Source organism: Mycena indigotica (genome assembly GCF_014461135.1).
Source record: "Mycena indigotica strain 171206Taipei chromosome Unknown Mind.scaff0003, whole genome shotgun sequence".
In the NCBI taxonomy this organism is placed as follows: domain Eukaryota; kingdom Fungi; phylum Basidiomycota; class Agaricomycetes; order Agaricales; family Mycenaceae; genus Mycena; species Mycena indigotica.
The window spans coordinates 389,195-409,130 of NW_023503002.1; the positions used below are offsets into that span (position 1 = coordinate 389,195).

The 19,936-nt window shown below is 51.9% G+C and overlaps 6 protein-coding genes across 6 annotated transcripts; 5 read left to right on the top strand and 1 right to left on the bottom strand.

The window, feature by feature from the left end:
* Window positions 1-214: 214 nt before the first annotated feature.
* MIND_00297200 (uncharacterized protein) lies at window positions 215-1,248 on the bottom strand (the record flags this gene model as incomplete). The annotated part of the gene is made up of 3 exons (XM_037359834.1): window positions 1,071-1,248; window positions 873-1,020; window positions 215-806 (listed from the first exon to the last, which is right to left on the bottom strand). Exons 1-3 carry the CDS (start codon window positions 1,234-1,236, stop codon window positions 215-217), a joined length of 906 nt encoding a protein of 301 aa, XP_037222719.1. The 5' UTR covers window positions 1,237-1,248.
* A 683-nt stretch (window positions 1,249-1,931) lies between these two features.
* MIND_00297300 (uncharacterized protein) lies at window positions 1,932-2,897 on the top strand (the record flags this gene model as incomplete). The annotated part of the gene is made up of 4 exons (XM_037359835.1): window positions 1,932-2,094; window positions 2,143-2,290; window positions 2,342-2,601; window positions 2,650-2,897. The coding sequence occupies 4 exons, from the start codon at window positions 1,932-1,934 to the stop codon at window positions 2,895-2,897; spliced, it is 819 nt and encodes a 272-aa protein (XP_037222720.1).
* A 538-nt stretch (window positions 2,898-3,435) lies between these two features.
* Window positions 3,436-4,547, top strand: MIND_00297400 (E3 ubiquitin-protein ligase hel2; the record flags this gene model as incomplete). Its single annotated transcript, XM_037359836.1, has 4 exons — window positions 3,436-3,678; window positions 3,735-4,059; window positions 4,105-4,373; window positions 4,422-4,547. 4 exons carry the CDS (start codon window positions 3,436-3,438, stop codon window positions 4,545-4,547), a joined length of 963 nt encoding a protein of 320 aa, XP_037222721.1.
* Window positions 4,548-5,011: 464 nt separating this feature from the next.
* MIND_00297500 (p-loop containing nucleoside triphosphate hydrolase protein) lies at window positions 5,012-7,478 on the top strand (the record flags this gene model as incomplete). Its single annotated transcript, XM_037359837.1, has 9 exons — window positions 5,012-5,175; window positions 5,227-5,270; window positions 5,317-5,365; window positions 5,411-5,753; window positions 5,801-6,049; window positions 6,094-6,450; window positions 6,497-6,612; window positions 6,659-6,839; window positions 6,888-7,478. The coding sequence occupies 9 exons, from the start codon at window positions 5,012-5,014 to the stop codon at window positions 7,476-7,478; spliced, it is 2,094 nt and encodes a 697-aa protein (XP_037222722.1).
* A 5,996-nt stretch (window positions 7,479-13,474) lies between these two features.
* MIND_00297600 (uncharacterized protein) lies at window positions 13,475-15,019 on the top strand (the record flags this gene model as incomplete). Its single annotated transcript, XM_037359838.1, has 4 exons — window positions 13,475-13,581; window positions 13,633-13,903; window positions 13,966-14,664; window positions 14,714-15,019. The coding sequence occupies 4 exons, from the start codon at window positions 13,475-13,477 to the stop codon at window positions 15,017-15,019; spliced, it is 1,383 nt and encodes a 460-aa protein (XP_037222723.1).
* Window positions 15,020-15,788: 769 nt separating this feature from the next.
* Window positions 15,789-17,309, top strand: MIND_00297700 (uncharacterized protein; the record flags this gene model as incomplete). Its single annotated transcript, XM_037359839.1, has 9 exons — window positions 15,789-15,890; window positions 15,941-16,092; window positions 16,142-16,226; window positions 16,271-16,402; window positions 16,450-16,513; window positions 16,561-16,587; window positions 16,638-16,773; window positions 16,820-17,108; window positions 17,160-17,309. 9 exons carry the CDS (start codon window positions 15,789-15,791, stop codon window positions 17,307-17,309), a joined length of 1,137 nt encoding a protein of 378 aa, XP_037222724.1.
* Window positions 17,310-19,936: the final 2,627 nt, after the last annotated feature.

The window sequence follows — 19,936 nt, forward strand, 5'->3', positions numbered from 1 at the left end:
GTCTAGACCCTTGTCACGGAATGACACATTTCTTCGACGCCAACCACGAACACGACGAAATTTGAAGCTCCCAAACGACAGTAAAGCCTTCTACTTATGCGCTATCTGGCATCTTACCGGGGACTCATAGTGCCCTCAAATTGAGCCAAGATTCCATTGCGAGGGAAAGCACCCCAAGAGACAGTATTTTTTTTGGTTCCAACTTCCGAGTCGGCTAGACATCCATTTCGACGATCCGCTGCATGGCTACTGGCTCGCGCATCCGTAACTCTGCTCGCGGTGGCACAAGCCCCGATACGGAATAACAACCCGCCGCCAGAACCTCCGGCAATGCGACGAACGGGAACCAGAATGCCTCCTTATTCTGGCGCGGCGCATCTCCAATCGTCGCGATTAAGAATATCTCCCTGACCAGCAACAGGAAAGAGATGACAATCAAGATATGCATCCCATACATGTCACCAAAACGGCGCTGGGGGTGAAGACCAGCCAATGGAATTGGAGGGCTCGGGTAGAGCGGCGTGGCGGAAGGTGAGTGTCCTTCTGCTGCGCTTCTTCCAAAGGCTAAGCCAGTTTGAAGCGCTTGGATGATCGTCAACACGAGGAAAACGATTGTGCTCGCCCGCCGCAGTTGCGCTCCAGTATGAGCTTTACTGGGATTGCTGCTCGCTGCGTCAATGGTTCCGTTGACACCGAGGATGATGCCCACTATCAACGCCACCCTGAAAATGCGTCGGTCTCGAGTCAGCCTCATGATGAGTGGGAATGAGTCTCTTGTGGGACTCCGAGAGGAGGACATTATTTCCCTGAAAATGAATATTGTCCCTGGTGAGTGCTACTACTAGGTGATGCATGATATGCGATGTGCTCACCGGTCCAAAACTAGGGTGTATGCTGAATACAGCAAGGCGAAGAACCCAACGCCGAAAAGAATCTCATCCGCAATGAAGATACCAAGCTTTCCGTGCAGTGACCAGGTTGCTGCCAGGATTGCGCGGATAATGAAGGCTGCGACGCGCACTATCAAATTCACGTTAGAGACGCTCTGCTTAGGGCCTGACTTTACGCACGCAGACAGAAGATGGTAAGGACGATATAGACATACGTTGTGTTTTTGACCGACTGACGCACGAACCACAGGCAAAGTAGGATATAAACGGCTGTAAACAGAGCCGGCCCGACCACATAGTGGAACTGGAAGATGGCGGCATAGTCCGGGTCTGAGCTTGAGCTCATGCTGGAGGTCTGACTCGGAGTTGGGGATAATCTGAGGTGCGCAGGTCGTTCTGTACAAGGCCCAGTTTTATAACTTTTTTATGCAAACGCCCGCAGGGCCGCAACAAGTCTGTCTCCGCGACATGCCATATTCGCTTGCTGTGCCTACCGTTTGCCGGGGCAACTGCGCGCAGTCATTGCTTTTAAATTTAGCGAGACAAAATGGTCAGTAAAGTCTTCCAAAAATAATCGCTTACGAGGTCTGCCAGTTAACACCACTATCCTGGAGTCCGACGTCTGCTCGGGGTGGCTTCGCTACTCCGAGTATCAATAAACGTCCAACGTCATATTTATCGCTATTTCGAGATGACCCCAATGGCCGAAGTTTTCGGGGGTCAAACTTGAAGATGTGGAATGTTTATATCGACCATTGCCATGGCCGCCAATGAAAAGCGCCTCGAAATTCTCGATCTCGGTGGATAAGCTGGAGAGAAAGAGAAGCCCAACTTCGACATACATCGCCCGGGCCAACCAAATGTCTCCGACGGAACATCAGCACCGACGGAACAATTTTCTCGCCGGGACAGGCCCGAGCTACCTCACGATCATTGCGCCGATCTTGATTCTAATATTAGGCGAAGCTGTATTGGAACCCACGTTCCTGTAGGTTTTAAAAGACAGGTGAGCTTCTGGTATCGTCACGCTCTCTCACCTCGATGGTCGCTACTAGTATCAACTACGCAGCGTTTTCTGGGATCCATTCGACTGCAGCTGCTATCGTGTTTGCTGCCGTATATGCTCCCCTCGGCCTGTGGTTCATCCGCCAGTCGATCAAGAATACGACGTATGTTTACATCGTCCTCACACTCTTTTGTATCAGTGCGTGTTTGCGCCTCTATCGGAGATTTTTTAACTGACGCTCTTCAGTGAGAGAAGCGGCATTCGTTCTTCGGGCCATAATGGCGAACTCAGCTGGGGCAGGCTCGAACCTCAGCATGTTCATCGCAGATCAGGTTCTTTTTGGTGTCGGGTTCTTTGCACTGCTTTATAGTGCATACTCCCTTGTCCTCGACCGGTTCGTCTGTTGCTTGTGCATTTCAAGTTCTTGGTTCTTGATGCCACGCAGCCACGTCCTTGCAGGTGGAGAGCCACCTTCCGCGACAACCCCCAGCGTCTTCCGCAACAGCCATCTTTTCCGCATCGCGCTCATGGCGGGTGTTGCCATCGGCATTGTGGCCACTATCGACACAACCAGCTCGAACCCCCACAGTGCTTCAACAGGCCGCACCCTCCGAAAAGTCAGCACGGCCATTTTCTTCGTCCTCACTGTCATCCAAGCAGCGCAAACGATTTGGTTCTTCAGAGAAGCCGATGCTGTCGCCGGCGGTGCGCGGTTCATTTGGAGAGTCTATTGCGGGACTGACATGGTGACAGGCTATTCTAACCGTCGGAAATGGGGCGACCGAAACGGGCGCTATTTGCTGGTTCTCATCGCCGTTCTCCTGCTCGTGCGCGAGGTCTTCCTGATCGCGACGATTAACGACACGGCGAAGCAGAGCAGAGAGGAGCTGTGGTACCCGCTCGTCGCGCTTCCCGAGCTTTTGGCTGTTGTGTGCTATGCCGTTTCGGGGCTCGTGCCAACAAGGGTCGCGATAAAGAAGAAGGACGCCGGTTTCAATTGAGCCCGTTTAACTTGAGCGTTGGGCGCTGAAGTCTTGATCGCATCTATAACTACATGCATAATCTGCTGTTAGATGACGAATGCACTGAAAGTTGAGCCGGGTCCACAAACTTCAAGTTGAATCGTAAAATGCCGCAATAAGTGTACAGTACTGTCGCCAAGGGTCGTAAGGGGCGTATGACTATTCATACAGCGTTCAACTTCAAGCCTCTTCAGCGAAAAACTTCAATCTTTGTCGTCAACAAGTATTTACTATTACTTACTTCCTGTCCACACGCGGAAGCTTGAAGACTCGATCACCGTGACTAGCTCGAGTCACGCAAAAGGACTCCTCCTCGTTTACCACTCGCTACATTGGACTCCGACCTTGGGGGCGGGCATACACCGAAGGACGTCTTATTCTCGTGCAAAATCCCCCTTGCGCCACGTAAGATGTGCCGACAAGTCGCCTCCCGACGGCGGCAGTCTACCGAGATTTTGCCTGCGTTTTCAAGAGTATAAATGACGAGGTCTGGCGTCGTGGTAAGTTTTGACTTGCAATGTGCTGTGTTTCTCTCTTACTCACCTCCATTCTTGTTAGCCTCAGGGCGGTATGCGGGAATGTGCTCGAAAAATCATCGAATGTCTTATATGACGGTCGAGCACCGTTGACGTTGACTGCAGACGATTTGGATAACTCGAATGGGCCATACTTAACGTGCGTGCCTTTTCCCGCACAAGACACTCATGATGCTCATTTTGACTTTAGCGCTGTAAAAGGGCAGAACGAGTCTGCTTCCTATGTGCGCTTTCTCCTCCGCTTCCAAGACCACCCCCACTTATCCCTCCTTGCAAATAGTACACAAAGTTCCAACGCTTCGCTCTCCCCACTCCGCTGCACAATCTTCCGTTTTCTTCAGAGCAAGTTCTCGCTATTTCCATCGACAACACCTCTGTTTTCGTGCCTGGAGGTGGGCCACCGCAGCTCGGATTCAGGCGGACAGAGCTCATCGCGCAGGTGAACAAGAGCTCCTCCCTGGCGGACAGTGTCATGGAAATTGGGACTACGACGTTTCATTTCTCCATCCAGGCAGATATCCTTCATCCCCTCAACTACAAGCATGAATACCAAATCGTGTTCATTGAGCCAAGCGACGGGACACATGTCTTTGGAGTCCAACTCGGTGAGCTGTTCTTCATCTCCACTCTCGTTTTATTCAAGCTCTTAGGTTCTCCGTTTACCAACCCCACGGGCCCTCTCCCCGCGCCAAACGCGCACTCCTTCAAGATTCTGGACCATGCCCTGAATGTCCTCTTCTCCACACCCTTCCTCCCGCTTCACTGGCACAACTTTGCAATCACCGTCGACTGGGACAACAGAACGCTTGCCGTTGCCTACTCTCTCGACGCCGCGCCGCTCAAGACCTTCAAACCCGCGACCCCGAATCCGACAGTCGCGGCGGGTGTCTCTGGCGACTTCCATTTCGGCGTCCTGAAGGTGTGTGTTTCGTGTCATGCCGTTTTTCTGCATGCTAATGAAGAGTAGCTCCCATTGGTCGACCCCAAGGATACGCTTGCCAACCAGGGTGATGTGGTGCACCATGGGATTCAGGAGGGAACAACGGAAGCGTTATTGTATTCTGGTGTTTTTGTGACAAAAGGCAATAAGTAGGCAGGTTGCTTTGCTTTGCCTCACTTTGTTTTCTGCATTATAAGCTTGATTCTTGATACTGAAATTAAGGAATGCAAGCTAAACGAGTACGTTCCACATGGGAATAAGGCCAGACAATGAGACTCTGCAAAGCTGGACAGCCATGCTGCGGCGCTGGCGTTAAATCACTCTTTTTTGCCCCCGCGCTGATTGGCGGGCAAAATGATTTATCTTTTGCGCCCGTCACACAGCCTCGCAAATTTCCACAAAACGCGAGATGACTCCCATTATACCATCCTCCCTTCTGCCTCCACGAGGACGTGCCAGTGTCGAGTCACGCTGCGGGGCCGCCCCAGTCAGTTACCGTGTCAACGTCGAGGGGCTTTCCTTTCTCCTGCAAATTATAAAGATCGAAGTCGGGGCGCCGCATTCGACACTTGCCTCTCTTTCTCCCCTCCCACCACCACTACCTACCCCAACCGACCATGCCGGGCACCGTTGTCGCTGCCGTCCAACGGCTACCACTACTCTCGGGCGAGTCATGGAAGCGCCTCATCCGCGCACTTGTCCTTCTCTTCAAGCGCTCTTTGGAGAACCCACAGGTGGCGGAGCTATTCAGATTCATCTTCCTCGGGACTATTGTCGAAACGTGCGTTGTCAACTATAACCAATGCTCGCATTTGTGCTGATATTCTTCCAGGAGCCGCGTTATTGGCGTAAAGATGGTCTCCTTTGTGAACAGCTGTGAGTAGCAGATTCATCCCCTCGCTTTCCCTGACCGTGTCTCCAGTCTTCCTCGTCAAGGCATCCTTCAAGCAGGGAGAGTTGTCCTACGAATGGTGTGTCCCCTTGCCCCCCCTTCTCTCCCTACTCATCTTGTCCAGGGTCTCGGCATACCTCGAGCAGCACAAAGTCTGGAACAAGTCGCGCACCTTCCGCGTCATCGCCCGCAACGGCAGAAACATCACCAACCGCGACATGGCCCTCGCGGGTAACGAAGACGGCTACCCAGACCCCGTTTATGAGCCCAGCGTCAGCGAGCCCGAGCTCTTCTGGTGGCGCGGCCGCCACTGGATAACGATCAGCAAAGACGAAAAGGAAGGCGCCTCGACGCTCACGCTGCAGGTCTGGAGCCGCAACAGGAGCGTGCTCGACGAGTTTATCAAGGAGGCCAGAGAGCAGTATAAAACCTCGCAGACTCCCCCACCCAGGATAGATTATGACTGGGTGCGTCACTTACATTTGGAATTTCGCCTTATTCACAACAATTCCAGTCGCAGTCGCTCATTGTGGCGCACTTTAACCAGGCGGACTTCAGCTACGACTGGGTCCTGGACTATCTCCAGTCCGAAAATGTCATGGCAGACGCAAACGAGTTTACTGTCTCCACAAAACAGAACGATGTTGGCTGGAACCGCGAGGACCCCAACCAGCTCGTCCGATATGTCCCTTCGTCGAACACAAAACAGCGCTTGTGTTGGCGCGGGAATTGGATGCAGGTCGAATTCGTTATTGGTTATGAGGTAGGTTAATTTTTTTAGAGATTTTATTTGCTGACTCGTTGTAGGACAGCAATGGCCGTACCTCTGGTGGCTCCATCAACATCACCTTGCACTCTACCGACCGCACTCTCCTCACGACTTTCATCGACGCCGCTCGCGTCCACTATACCCAAGCGAGCATCTCCCGCGTCACTGTCCATTTGACGGACAACTACGGTAGTTGGGCACGGGCAGTGACGAAGAACAGGCGCGCATTCAGCACACTCATCTTACCGACTGGGGTCAAGGAAACATTGCTGGCGGACGCAAAGGAGTTTTTGGCGAGCGAGGAGTGGTACACGTTTGCGGGTGTGCCCCATCGGAGGGGGTACTTGCTGTATGGCGAGCCGGGGACGGGGAAGAGCTCAACTATCCATGCTATTGTGAGTGCTGTCGTCATCACAGTGCTGGTTACTAAGATAAATGCAGGCGGGAGAACTTGGGCTGGAGATATACTTCATATCTCTTGCTGCTCCTGGAATCGACGATTATACTCTGGGTCGCCTCATTCGCGATACTCCTTCACGGTGTATCCTGCTTATTGAGTAGGCCCTTTTTGCTGCCGAAGACGTTTTACTGATTAGTTTCTAGGGATATTGACTGCGCTTTTCCTTCTCGCGAAGAAGATGAAGACGAGGAGCCACTGCTGGACTCGAAAGGCAACCCTATTCCCCGAGAGCCAGTTCCTCCGCGTTCACAGGTCACGCTTGCTGGCCTACTCAATGTGCTCGACTCCGTGGCAAGTGAGGAGGGCCGGCTGACATTTGCTACGGTATGTTCTTTCTTCGACTTACATCTTTTTCCTTACTATCATCTTTAGACAAATCACATCGAAGCACTAGACCCCGCGCTCATCCGCCCTGGTCGCATGGACCTCAAAATCCAGTATGGCCTCGCAACGACAGAGCAACTGGAGCAGATGTTCGACCGGTTCTACCCATACAATGCCGAGCTCGCGGACGATGCGGGCCCCGCAATCGGATGCTACTACGACTCGAGCGTTGCGCCTCCGCTGCCCCGCGTCCGGCTGTCAGCAGAAGCGCTGCTTTCGCTGGGCACCCAGTTCGCCGCGGCGGTCCCGCCGAGCCGGTACTCGATCGCGCAGCTGCAGGGGTACCTGCTGAGCTGGAAGAACGACCCGCAGGCGGCGCTGGCGGGCGTGGGCGGGTGGATGGAGCGGCAGCAGCGCGAGAAGCAGGAGATTGAGGAGATGAAGAAGCGCAGGAGAAGGGAGGCCGCGGCGAGGCGGGAGGCGGAGGAAAGGTTGGAGAGGGAGGAGGAGAGGAGGGCGGCGAGGGGCAGTGGGCAGGCGAGTGAGGATGGGGAAGTGGTTGTGGATAGTAAAAAGAAGGAGGAGGACAGTGGACAGACGTCGCCGGGGCTGGGTGTCCAGGAGATTGTTACAGGTTAGATATACTTATGACTTGAAGCGCTTTTACTGTTTTGTTATTGTGTTGGAAATGTTCTTGGTAATGGAAACATGAAATCATTTTACACCTTGACCACATTTTACAGTGTCAATTTTTGTGGATACATTGGTTTTTTGACAATAGAAACCTATTAAGTTATGTACCTTTGAAATTTACACCAGGTTTGCAAGAAATAGTTCCTCAGGAGGATTTATTTTCCACTGTCAAAAGCCCTGATGAATGAAAAGAAAGATGAAACACACTCAAAGTGGCCCATTCTTGTACTACAACACTTAGTGTGAATGATTACCAGGATATATAACAGACTAAGGTAAAAAAAATGGATAGTCCATTTTTTAAAATGAATAACGGGGTATCAATAACATATACTAAATAATTGGGGAGCCACAATATATGTTGCTCAGTAGCAGTATTTGTAGTTTCCTAAAAATTAAGGGAAATTCTATGAAAAAGGAAAGAGGTATCAGGGGAACCCCCCACTTCAGCCTTCTTCAGATCGTTCGAGTCCATCCACAGTGTGTCCAACTGGTGCTCCCTTGGACGCTCTGACCTACCCCGACCATCGTTCATGGCCTCCTTTGCCTGCACAATGACTAATCCATCAAGACCATCCCAACAATCATCTTGTTCAGGCCCTCTGCACTCTATGCCAGCAGTTACGGACAAAGAGAGAGGTAGCCACACCTCAAGTAAATATATTCATGCTCTTCTTACATGCAAAATATTCTATTCTCAAATGTCTATTTGTCTGGGCGGCGCACGCCGTTTAATACATGAGACATTACATGTGCGTGTGACACTATACTGGCAAGAGTTTCCGCTTTGGAATATCCTGTCGCTCCGGAACTTGGTGATGGCAAATACTGAACCCAAATCGGGATTTTTTTTGACTGGGCTTTGCCCGGTCCAAGGCCGGTCACCATCACAGAACGTCACATCTCCTTGATTCAGGGGCTATCCAGCTCACTGGAACCTCTGGTGGTCAGTATATACTGCAGTTAGGCTGTAGCTTAGAATCTTTACTAGCTATGCATGACACAACTATTTCTTACCATCTGCATTGAATCTAACAAATAAAATCAAGCTTAAAAATCTATATTGCCAAAGTGGCTCTGTAATAAAACTGGAAGTGGGAGGAGCAAAGTGCAGTTATCATAGGAAAGCCTGTGGCTAGCATAAGCCACCCTCTCAAATTCTCTACCCTGTCAAAAAAAAAAAAAAAAAAAGTGGCCAGCGGCGCAGTTGAATGCAGGCCTCCGAGAATCACGGAGGATCAAAGTCTGGCCCAAAACGGATATTCGCTGATGACAGCATCACACCATCACTATTACTGCAGTATTTGCCCACAACACTAGTCTCGTCCCCAGACATTCCAGTGGACTTCGAAAATCTCCGCAGGGAAATTTCGGAACAAGCATCAATGATATCAAAAATTTCGGGTAAGATCGGGCGATGGGAAGTCCACTGGAACGTCTGGGGCATTTCGTACCGTAGGCCGAGGATCTGTCACAATGTCACGTACTGTCACAGGCCAATAAATCCGTCTTTCCCTCCTTCTAGCAGGTTTGCGCTAGTGAGGACTGCGTTATGCATGGCTGGATGATATCAGTACCCAATATGCATCATTATCACGAAGAAAAATGGCTGAAAAGGCGTGTTCGACCGCGTCTAAACGCCGTCAATGGCCCTATATAGACCCTACAAAGTTCACCTCAAATGTACCACAAATCCCACATTTTTTCATGCAAATCGAGTTCCAGTGGCTGTGGAAGCCTCCCAATGCCACACTCCATGCCATTCTGGGGCTGAAGGAGCACAAGAAGGCTGAAAATAGAGGGCTGTGACAGACCCTCGGTCGCCTGTACGAAATGCCCCAGACGTTATAGAGGCTTTTCCCGCATCACACTTTCACAACAATTTTTGATATCACTTGAGATTGACAGATTTTGATGATATACCATTAGCCTGGTTCTATCTACTAGGATGGTGATGCGGAAAAGCTGCTGAACGTCTGAGAACGAGACTACCACAACACCAGTATTTAGCAGGATTATTGCACCTCCAATGCAGATTCTATTTCCCACAAATTTCTGTCTTATTTTCTGTGTTCATGCCTTTGTATCAACCTTGCCTTGGCCTGCGCTTAGTCAGACTCCATCCCCGCTGCCATCAGCTTGTTGTGAGCTAGTCCAAACCTTAGTCGGAGCCCTCAGCCCCTGGCAACATCTTTGTTTTGGTTGATGTCAGCCAGTAGGCTTGGTGCAAGCACATCCACACCGAGGTTTCAGCCAAAAAATGGTCCCCTAAGCAGAATTTACATATAAGAAATAGTAGTCCAAAACAACATCATTTTTTTGCTGCTTTAATTAATATGCAATATAGGTTGCAAAAATTGGATCTGATTTACAAGAAATTAAGTTCTGCATTGAGGTATCAAATATAGCATATTGTGACTACCCCCTTCCTGACCATGTTTTGTAGACAATAAGTGCACCCCATTTGAGCCCAAATATTTATCAAAAAATAGTGTCACATTTATTATTATCCCAATTTATCATATATAAGGGTGATTTGTCATATATAATGGCAATTTGTCACTCATTTCAAATATATCAGGTACATTTTGGTGCTGTCCCTGATTTTTTGATATATATAGTCTTATATCTGGCATATTTGGTGCATTTATTTGCTACAAATTGTAGCCACAAAATTGTCAGCTGATATTGGCTTTGAGTTGAGTCCAATCTGATAACTTAATATACACCTCAATTTCATACAAATCAAGTCTACTTTTCTGGCGTTTTATTTGTTATTTTTCCAAGTCATTAAAATATATATCTTTTTTGTCTATTATTGATCAGAAATAAATCCTACTTTGGGGCCCATTTTTGGGCAGAAACCCAAGTGTGATCACCAGGTCATATTTGTTATGCCAAACACTAATGTGAATAGTCTTTTTGTTATTCTTATATGCCCTGTGCAAATATAATATGGAATATTAGAACATGTCTTCACTTACTAACTGTCAACAACCATACCAACTTTGTCTACTCACATCCTCTAAATTTCTATTGTGCATAATAATAAGCTTCTTAAAAAGCTTGTATGAATTTTATTATTGAGTAGAAATGAGAGACAAGATTGATATCATTATTTATAACATAGAATCCAATTGGTTACATTTATAAGTAAACAAATTCCCTCCTACGATGGACTCAAAACCCTAGAAAATGGCAACCCAGTGCCAACTGTTTCTATCACTGCATATTTTCCATCTGTTTTCTGGCAATATATGTTCCTTCCAGTAAACAGTGTAAACCCATCATTCATTCTCAGTGGGATAGATTGTTCAATTGCCTCCTCCAAGGCATGTTTCCTATCTGACTCCAAGTCTGAAATAGTGTTGGAGCTTTCCTGTTGACAGTGCATAGGAATTGTAGGCAGTATTGCAGCATGTTTTAACATAGGCAAGCTGCTGATTGTCGATAGAAATTTCTGCTGTAAAGAGACAGACAATGAGTTCTAGATCTAATGGCACTAGAGAAAAAGCTTACAATGACAACATTGATCTCATCATCAGACTCTGCATTAGCTTTCACTTCCTTGCACTGTAAGTTGGCAGCCTTCTGCTCGACTGTGGTATGTGGGACCAGTTCTAATTCTTCTATATCCACACTCATCACAAGTGTCTGCAAGGCAGACAGTTGACCAACAATATCAGCATTGTGGTGCCCAAAGCTCCACTGTCCTACATATACTGCAGTCAACTTCAGGACCTGAAGTGAGCCAGCATGATGAGGAAGAACTTTGTGGAAGAGATCATGGACATGTCTTGACTTGTATGCTTCTTCATCTTCATCTGAGTTATAATCATCCTCAATCAACTGTGTAGTGTCAGAGAGATCTGTGATGACCAATACTTCAAGCCCAGTATATGACAAAAGATAGTCAACAAGCCCATTGTATAGCTTAGGCACATGGAGCTCCTTGAGGTGAATGGTTTGTTTGGAGTCTGTGAGTGTCCTCCAGAAGTGGAATTGGTGTTTCCTGTCTTCCGCAGCATAATAGGAATTAGTCCAGTCACTTGCACTTGTTTCAAATTGAGTCTGTGGATTGATTTGCAATGATTCCACCGGAAGGAATGTCAGTCCACGACCATGGAATGAAAACAGAACTTCACTGGCAACCAGTTTTCGGAGGTTGCCAAGGTCAGACCAAAGTTGTGAGTCAATAGTGTCACCATTTATGGTGAGGCAGGAAATGGCTTCTATTGAGCCAGCATATGCAAGGTAATATGAAAGAGTGCTCAGTGCATATCGTCGTGAGCTCTCCAGTGTCAGTGACTTCAAGTATTTAAATGTTGGCCAGTCAGCCCTCTTCTCCAGAGAGCCATGAGATGCAGTGATCCGGAAGCTAAGCTCTTGAAAGTTGGCACCTGATGCTTCCAGATGCTCAAGGATGGCAGTAATGGTATCTAGTGGCAGGTCCAGTGTAGCCCATTCAAAGCTGTACAAGTATGATTCAGTCTGAAAGTGAGTATGGATGGGTGTACCTTGCCGAGCGAGTGCCGGGCAATACTTCCAGTGCCTGCTTTAAGATTGGGCAGTTACGCTCCTCATTTTCCCATCGCCTATCAAGTAATGCATCCCGTAGCCGCCAGCCCTCCCGTTCATACTCGCGAAACTCTGCCGAGTAAACATCAGCTTCAATGGGAGGTCGCCAAAAGGCGGCCTCTGAATCGATGGTGTCCCGAAGCACGACTCGTATGCTGCGTGCCCACTTGCCCCAGCCTGTTCCGCCACCCACCACTTCCTCTAGCATTGCTCTAGTGCCGTCGAGAAGGCCCTCTGGGGAGAGCATGATCAGCAAGCAGCGAGTATATACGAGAATGGTGGGAGTGGGACTCGTGCCAGTCCCACTCCCAGTGCTATTTGACATCGGTTAGTGCATTTTGGTGGGACTTGAGCCATCAAACGAAGGTTTAGTGGGACTCGGTGGGATTAACATCAATGTGTCGGATCACTGTGGAAGTAAGTGTATTTGATGAGGTTGCGGCGCCGGCCGCGACGGCTGGGGTTTTCCACCCCGGACCCCGACCAGGGCTTTGCCCTGGACCTACCCTGCCGGGGGCTTCGCTCGCCGCGTGGCCCGCTGCGCGGAGCGTTGATTATTTTCCCTTGATTTTTTTAGGCTTTTCCCCCGAGTTTGAGGGTTTTTTTGATTGCGGCGCCGGCCGCGACGGCCAGGGTTTTCCACCCCCAACCCCGACCAGGGCTTTGCCCCGGACCCCACGCTGCCGCGGGCTGCCGCTCGCCGCGGAGGCTCGCTGCGCGACACCGGCCAAGTCTCTTTTCTGATCTTGCATCAGGGGACCTTGGAGACAATCACAGCAACCGCTTACGAGTCCCACTGTGTGATGCTTCAGTCCCACAGATCGGGTGGGAGTGGGACTGGCACGAGTCCCACTCCCACCATTCTCGTGTACCCTCGCAAGGAGCTGAAGAACGCCCGCGCCATGACCCCGTTCATCATCTTGTTGACGCCACGAAGTGTTGAATGCTCGCCTGGGCAATAGGCAGTGATCTCAGAGAGGAGCTCAGCGGGGAGCTTGGAGAAGGACATGGCCGCGTCTGGCAAACGTTAATGAGGGGTGACAATAACAGGCAGGCCACCTTATATACCTATTGCCCACAGCCACAATGACTCCTTGTGGACGCAGGATGGAGAATAATAACTGCCTTTCGGAGTCATAAGGACGAAGTCAGCATAACAAGAGCTCATCAAAACTGAAGTCCACACTGGCTACATGTCTGTGCGAACGATCATTTTACACATTACTTGCGGGTTGTAAACACAAGACTGGACTTCCCTTAAATTCTACCAGACTCACGATACGACCTGGTCAAAGCTTCGAAAGGAAATCACACATTCCATCATCCGTGGCGCCGTCACACATCTCTCTTTCCTCTTGTCCACCATGTCGCACGACGCGTACGAAAGCGACACTGGCGATCGCGACATACCCAGCGTCGACAACTTCCTCACGAACACGCCTGTCGAGCGGCGCATTTTCCCCGCCAAACGGTGAGGCTTCTCACGCTTATCATCTCCCCGCAAACTGAGCACAATGAGCAGCAAAAAGGCCCTCAACCGCCGTGGCCGCGCGATCTGTCGCATCGCATACGCACATGACTTCCCCATCGCGCAAATCGCGCGCATTTTCGGTGTGGCGTACCCCACCGTGGACCACACCCTGCAAGAATTCCGCCAGTACCACCTGTACGACCAGCCCGAGAACGACTACTACTACGCCGGTGAGGAATGGGCCAAGGCATTCCCGCGCAAGGAAGAGGAGGTCGAGAAGGAGCGGAAGAGAAAGTTGGGAAAGCGGCAGGGCGAGAAGATTGTGAGTCGCTCTTTTTTTCTCTCTCTTTTGCTCCCGGGCAGGAAGGGGACTAAACCGAATAGTCACTGTCAACAGGACGCAGGGTAGGCAAGCGGCCACGGTATTCTTCTCCGAAGAGCGATCCAGACGACGACGAGGGTGATTCAAGTTCGGCCTCGGATGGCGAAAACGACTGGGACACCGACTCTGGCTCCTCGTTGTCTGCATGTGAACGGTCCGACGCGGATGAAAACCAAGACTCTATTCCCGACCCCCCCGCTATTCCCAAACCCCCGCCCTCGTTCGTTACGCCGCTGGAGCCAGATAAACCGAAGCGACCAACTGTGAAGAAGCCATTTATGACAGGCTACCCGTCGCCTACCCCGTCCTTCCGAGAAACTTCCGCTGGGACACAGGCGCCAACAGGTGGCAGCAGCTCGCAACAAAGTCCAAAGCCAAAGCTTATACGTCGCCTTCCTGCAGTAACTCATCGCCCACCTGCCACCTCCGCGAATGACGGCTCTACCCTGACGGACTTCCTCTCCCGCATCACTATCCCCGGGACGAATCTCAACACGCCTGCGCACATCGAGCTCTTCACCTTGCAAGGGCTGACCATCGATCGACTGAAAGTGATAGCCCGCTGGCCACGCGACGACCTAACAAAAGGACTCCGCCGACTTTTGCTGCGGGGGCCAAACGACGCTGCTGGGACGAGGCTGGACGTGTTTGAGGTGGCAATGCTGGAACACGCGGTTAGAAAACTGGCGGGATCTCATGAAGTGGGCCTTCTCTTCCGTATTTCTTTTTTGTGCTCATCTTCCTTTGCAGGCGAAACCCTTCCCATTAAGCAACATACACGACTCGCCGTCCCTGCAGCACTTCCTCCACTCAGTCTACGCGCTCGACCTTTCCGCACACCTGCAGCTTTTCGTGGCGAATGCATATACGCTCGAACGGCTCAGGGCACTGAGTGTTGCTTTTGCGGAGTCGTCGGCCGATGAGCTGGGGAGCATCCTTGAAAGCGGACTCGGCCGTCGACGAAATGCTGGCGCCTCGGCTGGAATGGCGCCTCTCGAGTTACTTGCACTGGAATTTGCGTTGCGGAGCACCAGCGCGGGCAATATTCAATCTTGATGCTCGAGGTTTGGATTATTACTAGAGAAGAAGGGAATGGTTTGTTCTTTCGTTATCATCCGCTGCATTGGCTGGCTACATCATTGGATTTGTACATTCCTAGTAAGTTGTGGATTGTTGTTGTACATATACTCGATGTTGAATACAGAATTCTTCTTGGGACAACAAATACTCGTCGGAGGGCAGTACATTCAAATTCTTCGATCCTGTGTTCCAATACTGAACGCGATGAGCGAGCGCTACGCGTAAAGTTCGTGCGCCAAAATTGTCGCGTCCTGTCGACGAGGAATGAGCACTAGCATTCTCCAAGAAAGGGAGCTCACCTGAACATATGGATCCTTGTGCAGTCCGAGCTCCCGGGCGGACTCCGCCGTGTTCCCCAGCACCAGCAGTGGGGCCGCGTTTACGTGACCCGCGGCAAGGAGTATCAACAGGCAGAGAGTACCGCGCAGCATTAAGATCTCCCCGTCTGGCGCGTTCAACGTTCCGAGGGGAATTCTTCTTGTAAGAAATCGACAAAGGGATGAGGAGGGGGGGAGGGGACTCGGATAGGCGACCTGGCCTGAAATCGCTGCTCACTGACCTGACGACTTCCTTAAATGACGGGATAGCGGGGAGGCGGCGGGTGTGTTCGTGTTGACGGTTGTCGTTGTGGTGATCATCGTTCCCGCGGGACACGTTGTCCCACTTTCCTCAGTGACGCGTACCACTGTGACTACTAGCGTGACTAGTAGCTCGTGACTCAGCGGCTTGGCGCTCTCCTTTTCCAATGGGCAAACGAAACATCCGCGGCGACCTGAACCTCTCCCGCCTCACCCCCATGTTCCCCGTCACCTCGAGTCGCTCGGCAGCCTACGTCCTTGGTCCCCAGGTGCGTTCCCCCTCCTGCGACGGCAGTGATTCGGCGCTGACAGGCCACAGCTTACGGGTGCATGCATTGGCGCGCTCCTTACAGGCGTTATCGCGCACCAGTTTTCCCGGTACATCGTGCGCTACCCTGCCGAGCGCCGTGGGCTCCGGGCGTATGTCGGCCTGCTCATGCTGGGTACCGTGGCAACGACAGTTCTGGACTTGTACGTTTTCACCGCTTGGTCGCTGGTGTTTGAGTCCCATTTCATGCAGCCTCGGCTCGTGGCAGAAGATCGTCCTCGGCGCAGTGTTCTTCGGGACGCCGGACATACAAATCACTGGGTCCAACTCCATGCTTGTGCGTTCGTTTGCCCGCTGTCGCTGTCCCTCACCTACCGCTAGCCCGCATTCTTAGCGATATACGTCCAGAGCTTTTATCTACACAGACTATACCGGCTGTCGAACCGCAACTGGCCGCTCGTCGGCCTCCTCACGGGCCTCCTCGTTCTCGCGTTCTCCTTCAGCATCGCCGCAGTAAGTGGTTTCTTGTGCTTAAAGCTGTCAGTATTCATGCGACCCAGGTCAGTGGGCGTCTAACTCCGACGGCGATGGCTGCAGCTGATAATGCGAAGAGTTTACGCCTCTGTGCGTTAACCTGATGAAGAAAGAGTTAGTGCTGATCAGTACATTAGACAACCTGCATCTTGCATTTATCCTTGGTGTGTCTATTGTTTTCTCAAACCAAATGGGACTGACTAATATGCACCAGTGGGCGACTTTTTGCTCACACTCACAACGGTAGGATACCTGATCTACTACCGCAAGCGCGTCCTCCCGCGCGGCGCCTCGCTGATGACCACGCTCATCCGCGTGACGTTCCAGTCCGCGGCGCCTGCCACTTGCTGGTCTGTTACTCTTTTCTCTTCCACCGCCCGTTACTGACCTGCTCAGCGTGATCGTCGAGTTCGCCATCTCCATCAGTTTCCCAAACCCCGCGTATGCACCGGTGGCCCGCGTCTCCGCTGCCGTCGGCACGAACATGGCGCTGTCCAAGCTGTGGGCGGTGTCCCTGCTCGGCACGCTCAATTCGCGACCTGCCGCAGAGCCGCGGAAGGATGCGAGCGACACGTCAGTTGGGTGGCAGAGCCTCGGTGTCGTCGGCCGCCGCAGTCGAAGCAGCAGCGCGGCAAGTGCGAAAAAGGACTTTCGTCTTGAAATACGGACGCATACGACGTCCTCGGTGCGTGTCACCAAACTTTCAATTTTTGGGACGAGGCTGACAAACATGCAGGTTGTACGCGATCCGGTCGTGCAAGTTTCATCGCCACCGGCAATGCCAGCCGCAGAGAGTCCGGATAGCAGTCCGGCAAGGCGATTGGTTGTGTTACCTGGGCCACCGGTGCAAGGCCCGGGCGAGCGGGAGTGGGCGAGCTGGGAGTGAAGCGAATTTGGAGCTATAAGTGTATGATTAGTTTTGTAGTACTAGTGCTGGCCAAATACAAATATAATATGGAATTGACATATTATATTATATTCATATCATATTTGCATACTTGGGAGAATATTATATTTGTAGTATACTATATTCATATTTCCTCTCAGATATTCGATATGAGATGAATATATTCAAATATAATGTATTGATTTCAAATGTCTGCCAAACTCACCTTTAGCCATTCCTTGGTAATGATACCAATTGACACTGTCTTTATACTTGAGGCAAAAAGATACTGTAGTATTTTGGTCAATTTTATGGGCCAGTGATCTGTGACACCTGTAACAGAAATGTGCAACTGTCAGGGGAACCCCCGCTTCGGCCTCCTTCGGACCCTCCAAACGCATCCGAGGCGCATCCGACCGGCGCCCCCTCGGACGCTCCGACCCACCCCGACCATCGTCCACGGCCTCCTTCGCCCGCACAATCACCGATCCGTCAAGACCCTCCCAACGATCACCTTGGGACAGAGCCTGCGAGCCGCCCAGGCCTTCTGCGCTCTACGTCGGCAGTTACGGACGACCAGTATATAGTTGGCGCCCTAGCAGGCGGACCCTTAGAGTTTCTTCTCTTTGGATCCTCCCCTGCTAGGTCGGTCCCTCCGTGTATTTCCTGTAGTCTTATTCACGCTTTGGATCCTCCCCTGCTAGGCTTTCGTCGGAGTCTCCAGGGTTGCCCTTACAGCAGAAGAAACTCTCTACGGGATTAACCGGTCAAGATTGCCAGGTTTGGTGCTGACTCAGGCTCGGAGTACGAGTCCGTACCCCCTCGTCACCGCCCCTGCCACTTGACCCCTCCTCCTCTGCTCTTGTCGTCTTTACGCCCGCTATGTCTACCGGAGCTGCTCCGGACGCTGACGCGCGCATGGACGCCACTTGAGGCGAAACTAGACAACCTCACCAATATCCTCACCCACCTTGCTTCCCAGGCTTCCGCTGCCGCACCACCTCCGGCAGCTCCCGAACCGCCTTCGGCATCTCCGAATGCCCCCGACGCGGATGCGTTATTTGGTGACATTACTGTCGCCTCAAAACTGGTCTTACGACCAAACCCCCCGTTTGCGTTTAACGGAGATCGCAAAACGCGGCCGCGCCTTCCTATACGCGGTCAAAACCTACGCTCGGCTTGCCCCGGAGGCCTTCGTAGTTAACGGAGAGCCGAGCGAAGAAAAAGCCGTCCGCTACGCCATGTCCTATATGGCGGAGGGACCCGCTCAGCAATGGGCAGAGCATCATGGGAGCAAAAACCCCTTCCCCTTCCCTCGGTGGAGCCAGTTCCTCTCCGAGTTTCGCCTTCGGTTCGGTTCGTCGAGGAGAACGAACAGGACCTCGCGCTCGCTAAGTTGGAAAGCGCGGGTTATCACATGGGAACGCGGGATGTCTACGGATATACCGACGACTTCGAGGACTTGATGGACCTCGCTGGCTTCAAGACGCGCGTTGGTTAAGGTAACCAAGTACCGCCACGGACTTGACCCCTTGATCAACAACGGCATCACCTCTTCGAACGACCCCCCAGACCTCCGTGACTATCTGGGCTGGCGCACTCGGGCCTTCCGACAATATGAAGCCCTGGTGCGAGCGAAGCTCATTAAGGGAACGGCTACCCCGCGGACCGCTTCGGGAGCTCCGCGCAGCGCCTTCCCCATCACTCGTTCGGCAACTCCGTTCCCCATCCGCCCGGTGGCCCCGCCTGTGCCACCCGCGGCCCGCGCCCCCGTCCCGGTACCTCCGGCTCCCGTCCCTATGGAGCTGGATCGTACTAGGGCTCGGGGTGCCCCTCGTCGAGCCTGCTTCAGATGCGGCGACCCCAGCCATTTGGCTCGGGACTGTCCGCTCCCCGCCCGACGTCCGCCATGTGGACATCCTCGACGAGGTAATCCAGCAACTTGGCGATGAGATGCTGGGAGAGCTGCTTGCGCGGTTGTCCGATACTGCGGCCTTAGCGGAGGCGCATTCGGAGGCTCCGGCAGAGGATTTTGTCCCCCGCGACGAGTGACTGGTGTGCCCTCGTTCGCGTCCATAAATCGTTTCACTTGTTTGTATGATGAATCAACTCCCTTGCCCTACAACGAGCCCGAAACGAAAGACGCACCCTCTGCCCCCTCCGAAGCCCCCGTTCGGATTCGCCGACTTGCCTGGGAGAAAAAGCTACCTGGCAGTTATACCATCTCTGCCGCTCCTGGCGTTAACTCGCTGCACCTCCCCCTTGAACTTGAGTCCACTGCGAACGCGCTCAAGCTCTCCCTCTCGGGTCTGGTCGACTGCGGAGCTACCCGGACTTTATCGACACAGAATATGTCAACCGGAATAATGTGCCAGTCCGAAATCTCTCAGTACCCATCCCGGTCTACAACGTCGACGGCACCCCCAATGATGCTGGGTCTATTCGCCAAATCGCGGACCTCGTTCTACGGTACAACGGACACTCCGAACGCGTTCAGCTGGCTGTAACCCACCTTGGGAAACAGGACCTGATACTCGGATACTCCTGGCTCAAAAAGCATAACCCCGAGATCAACTGGGAAACAAAGGAGGTGAAAATGAGTCGTTGCCCCCGCATCTGCTCTACCT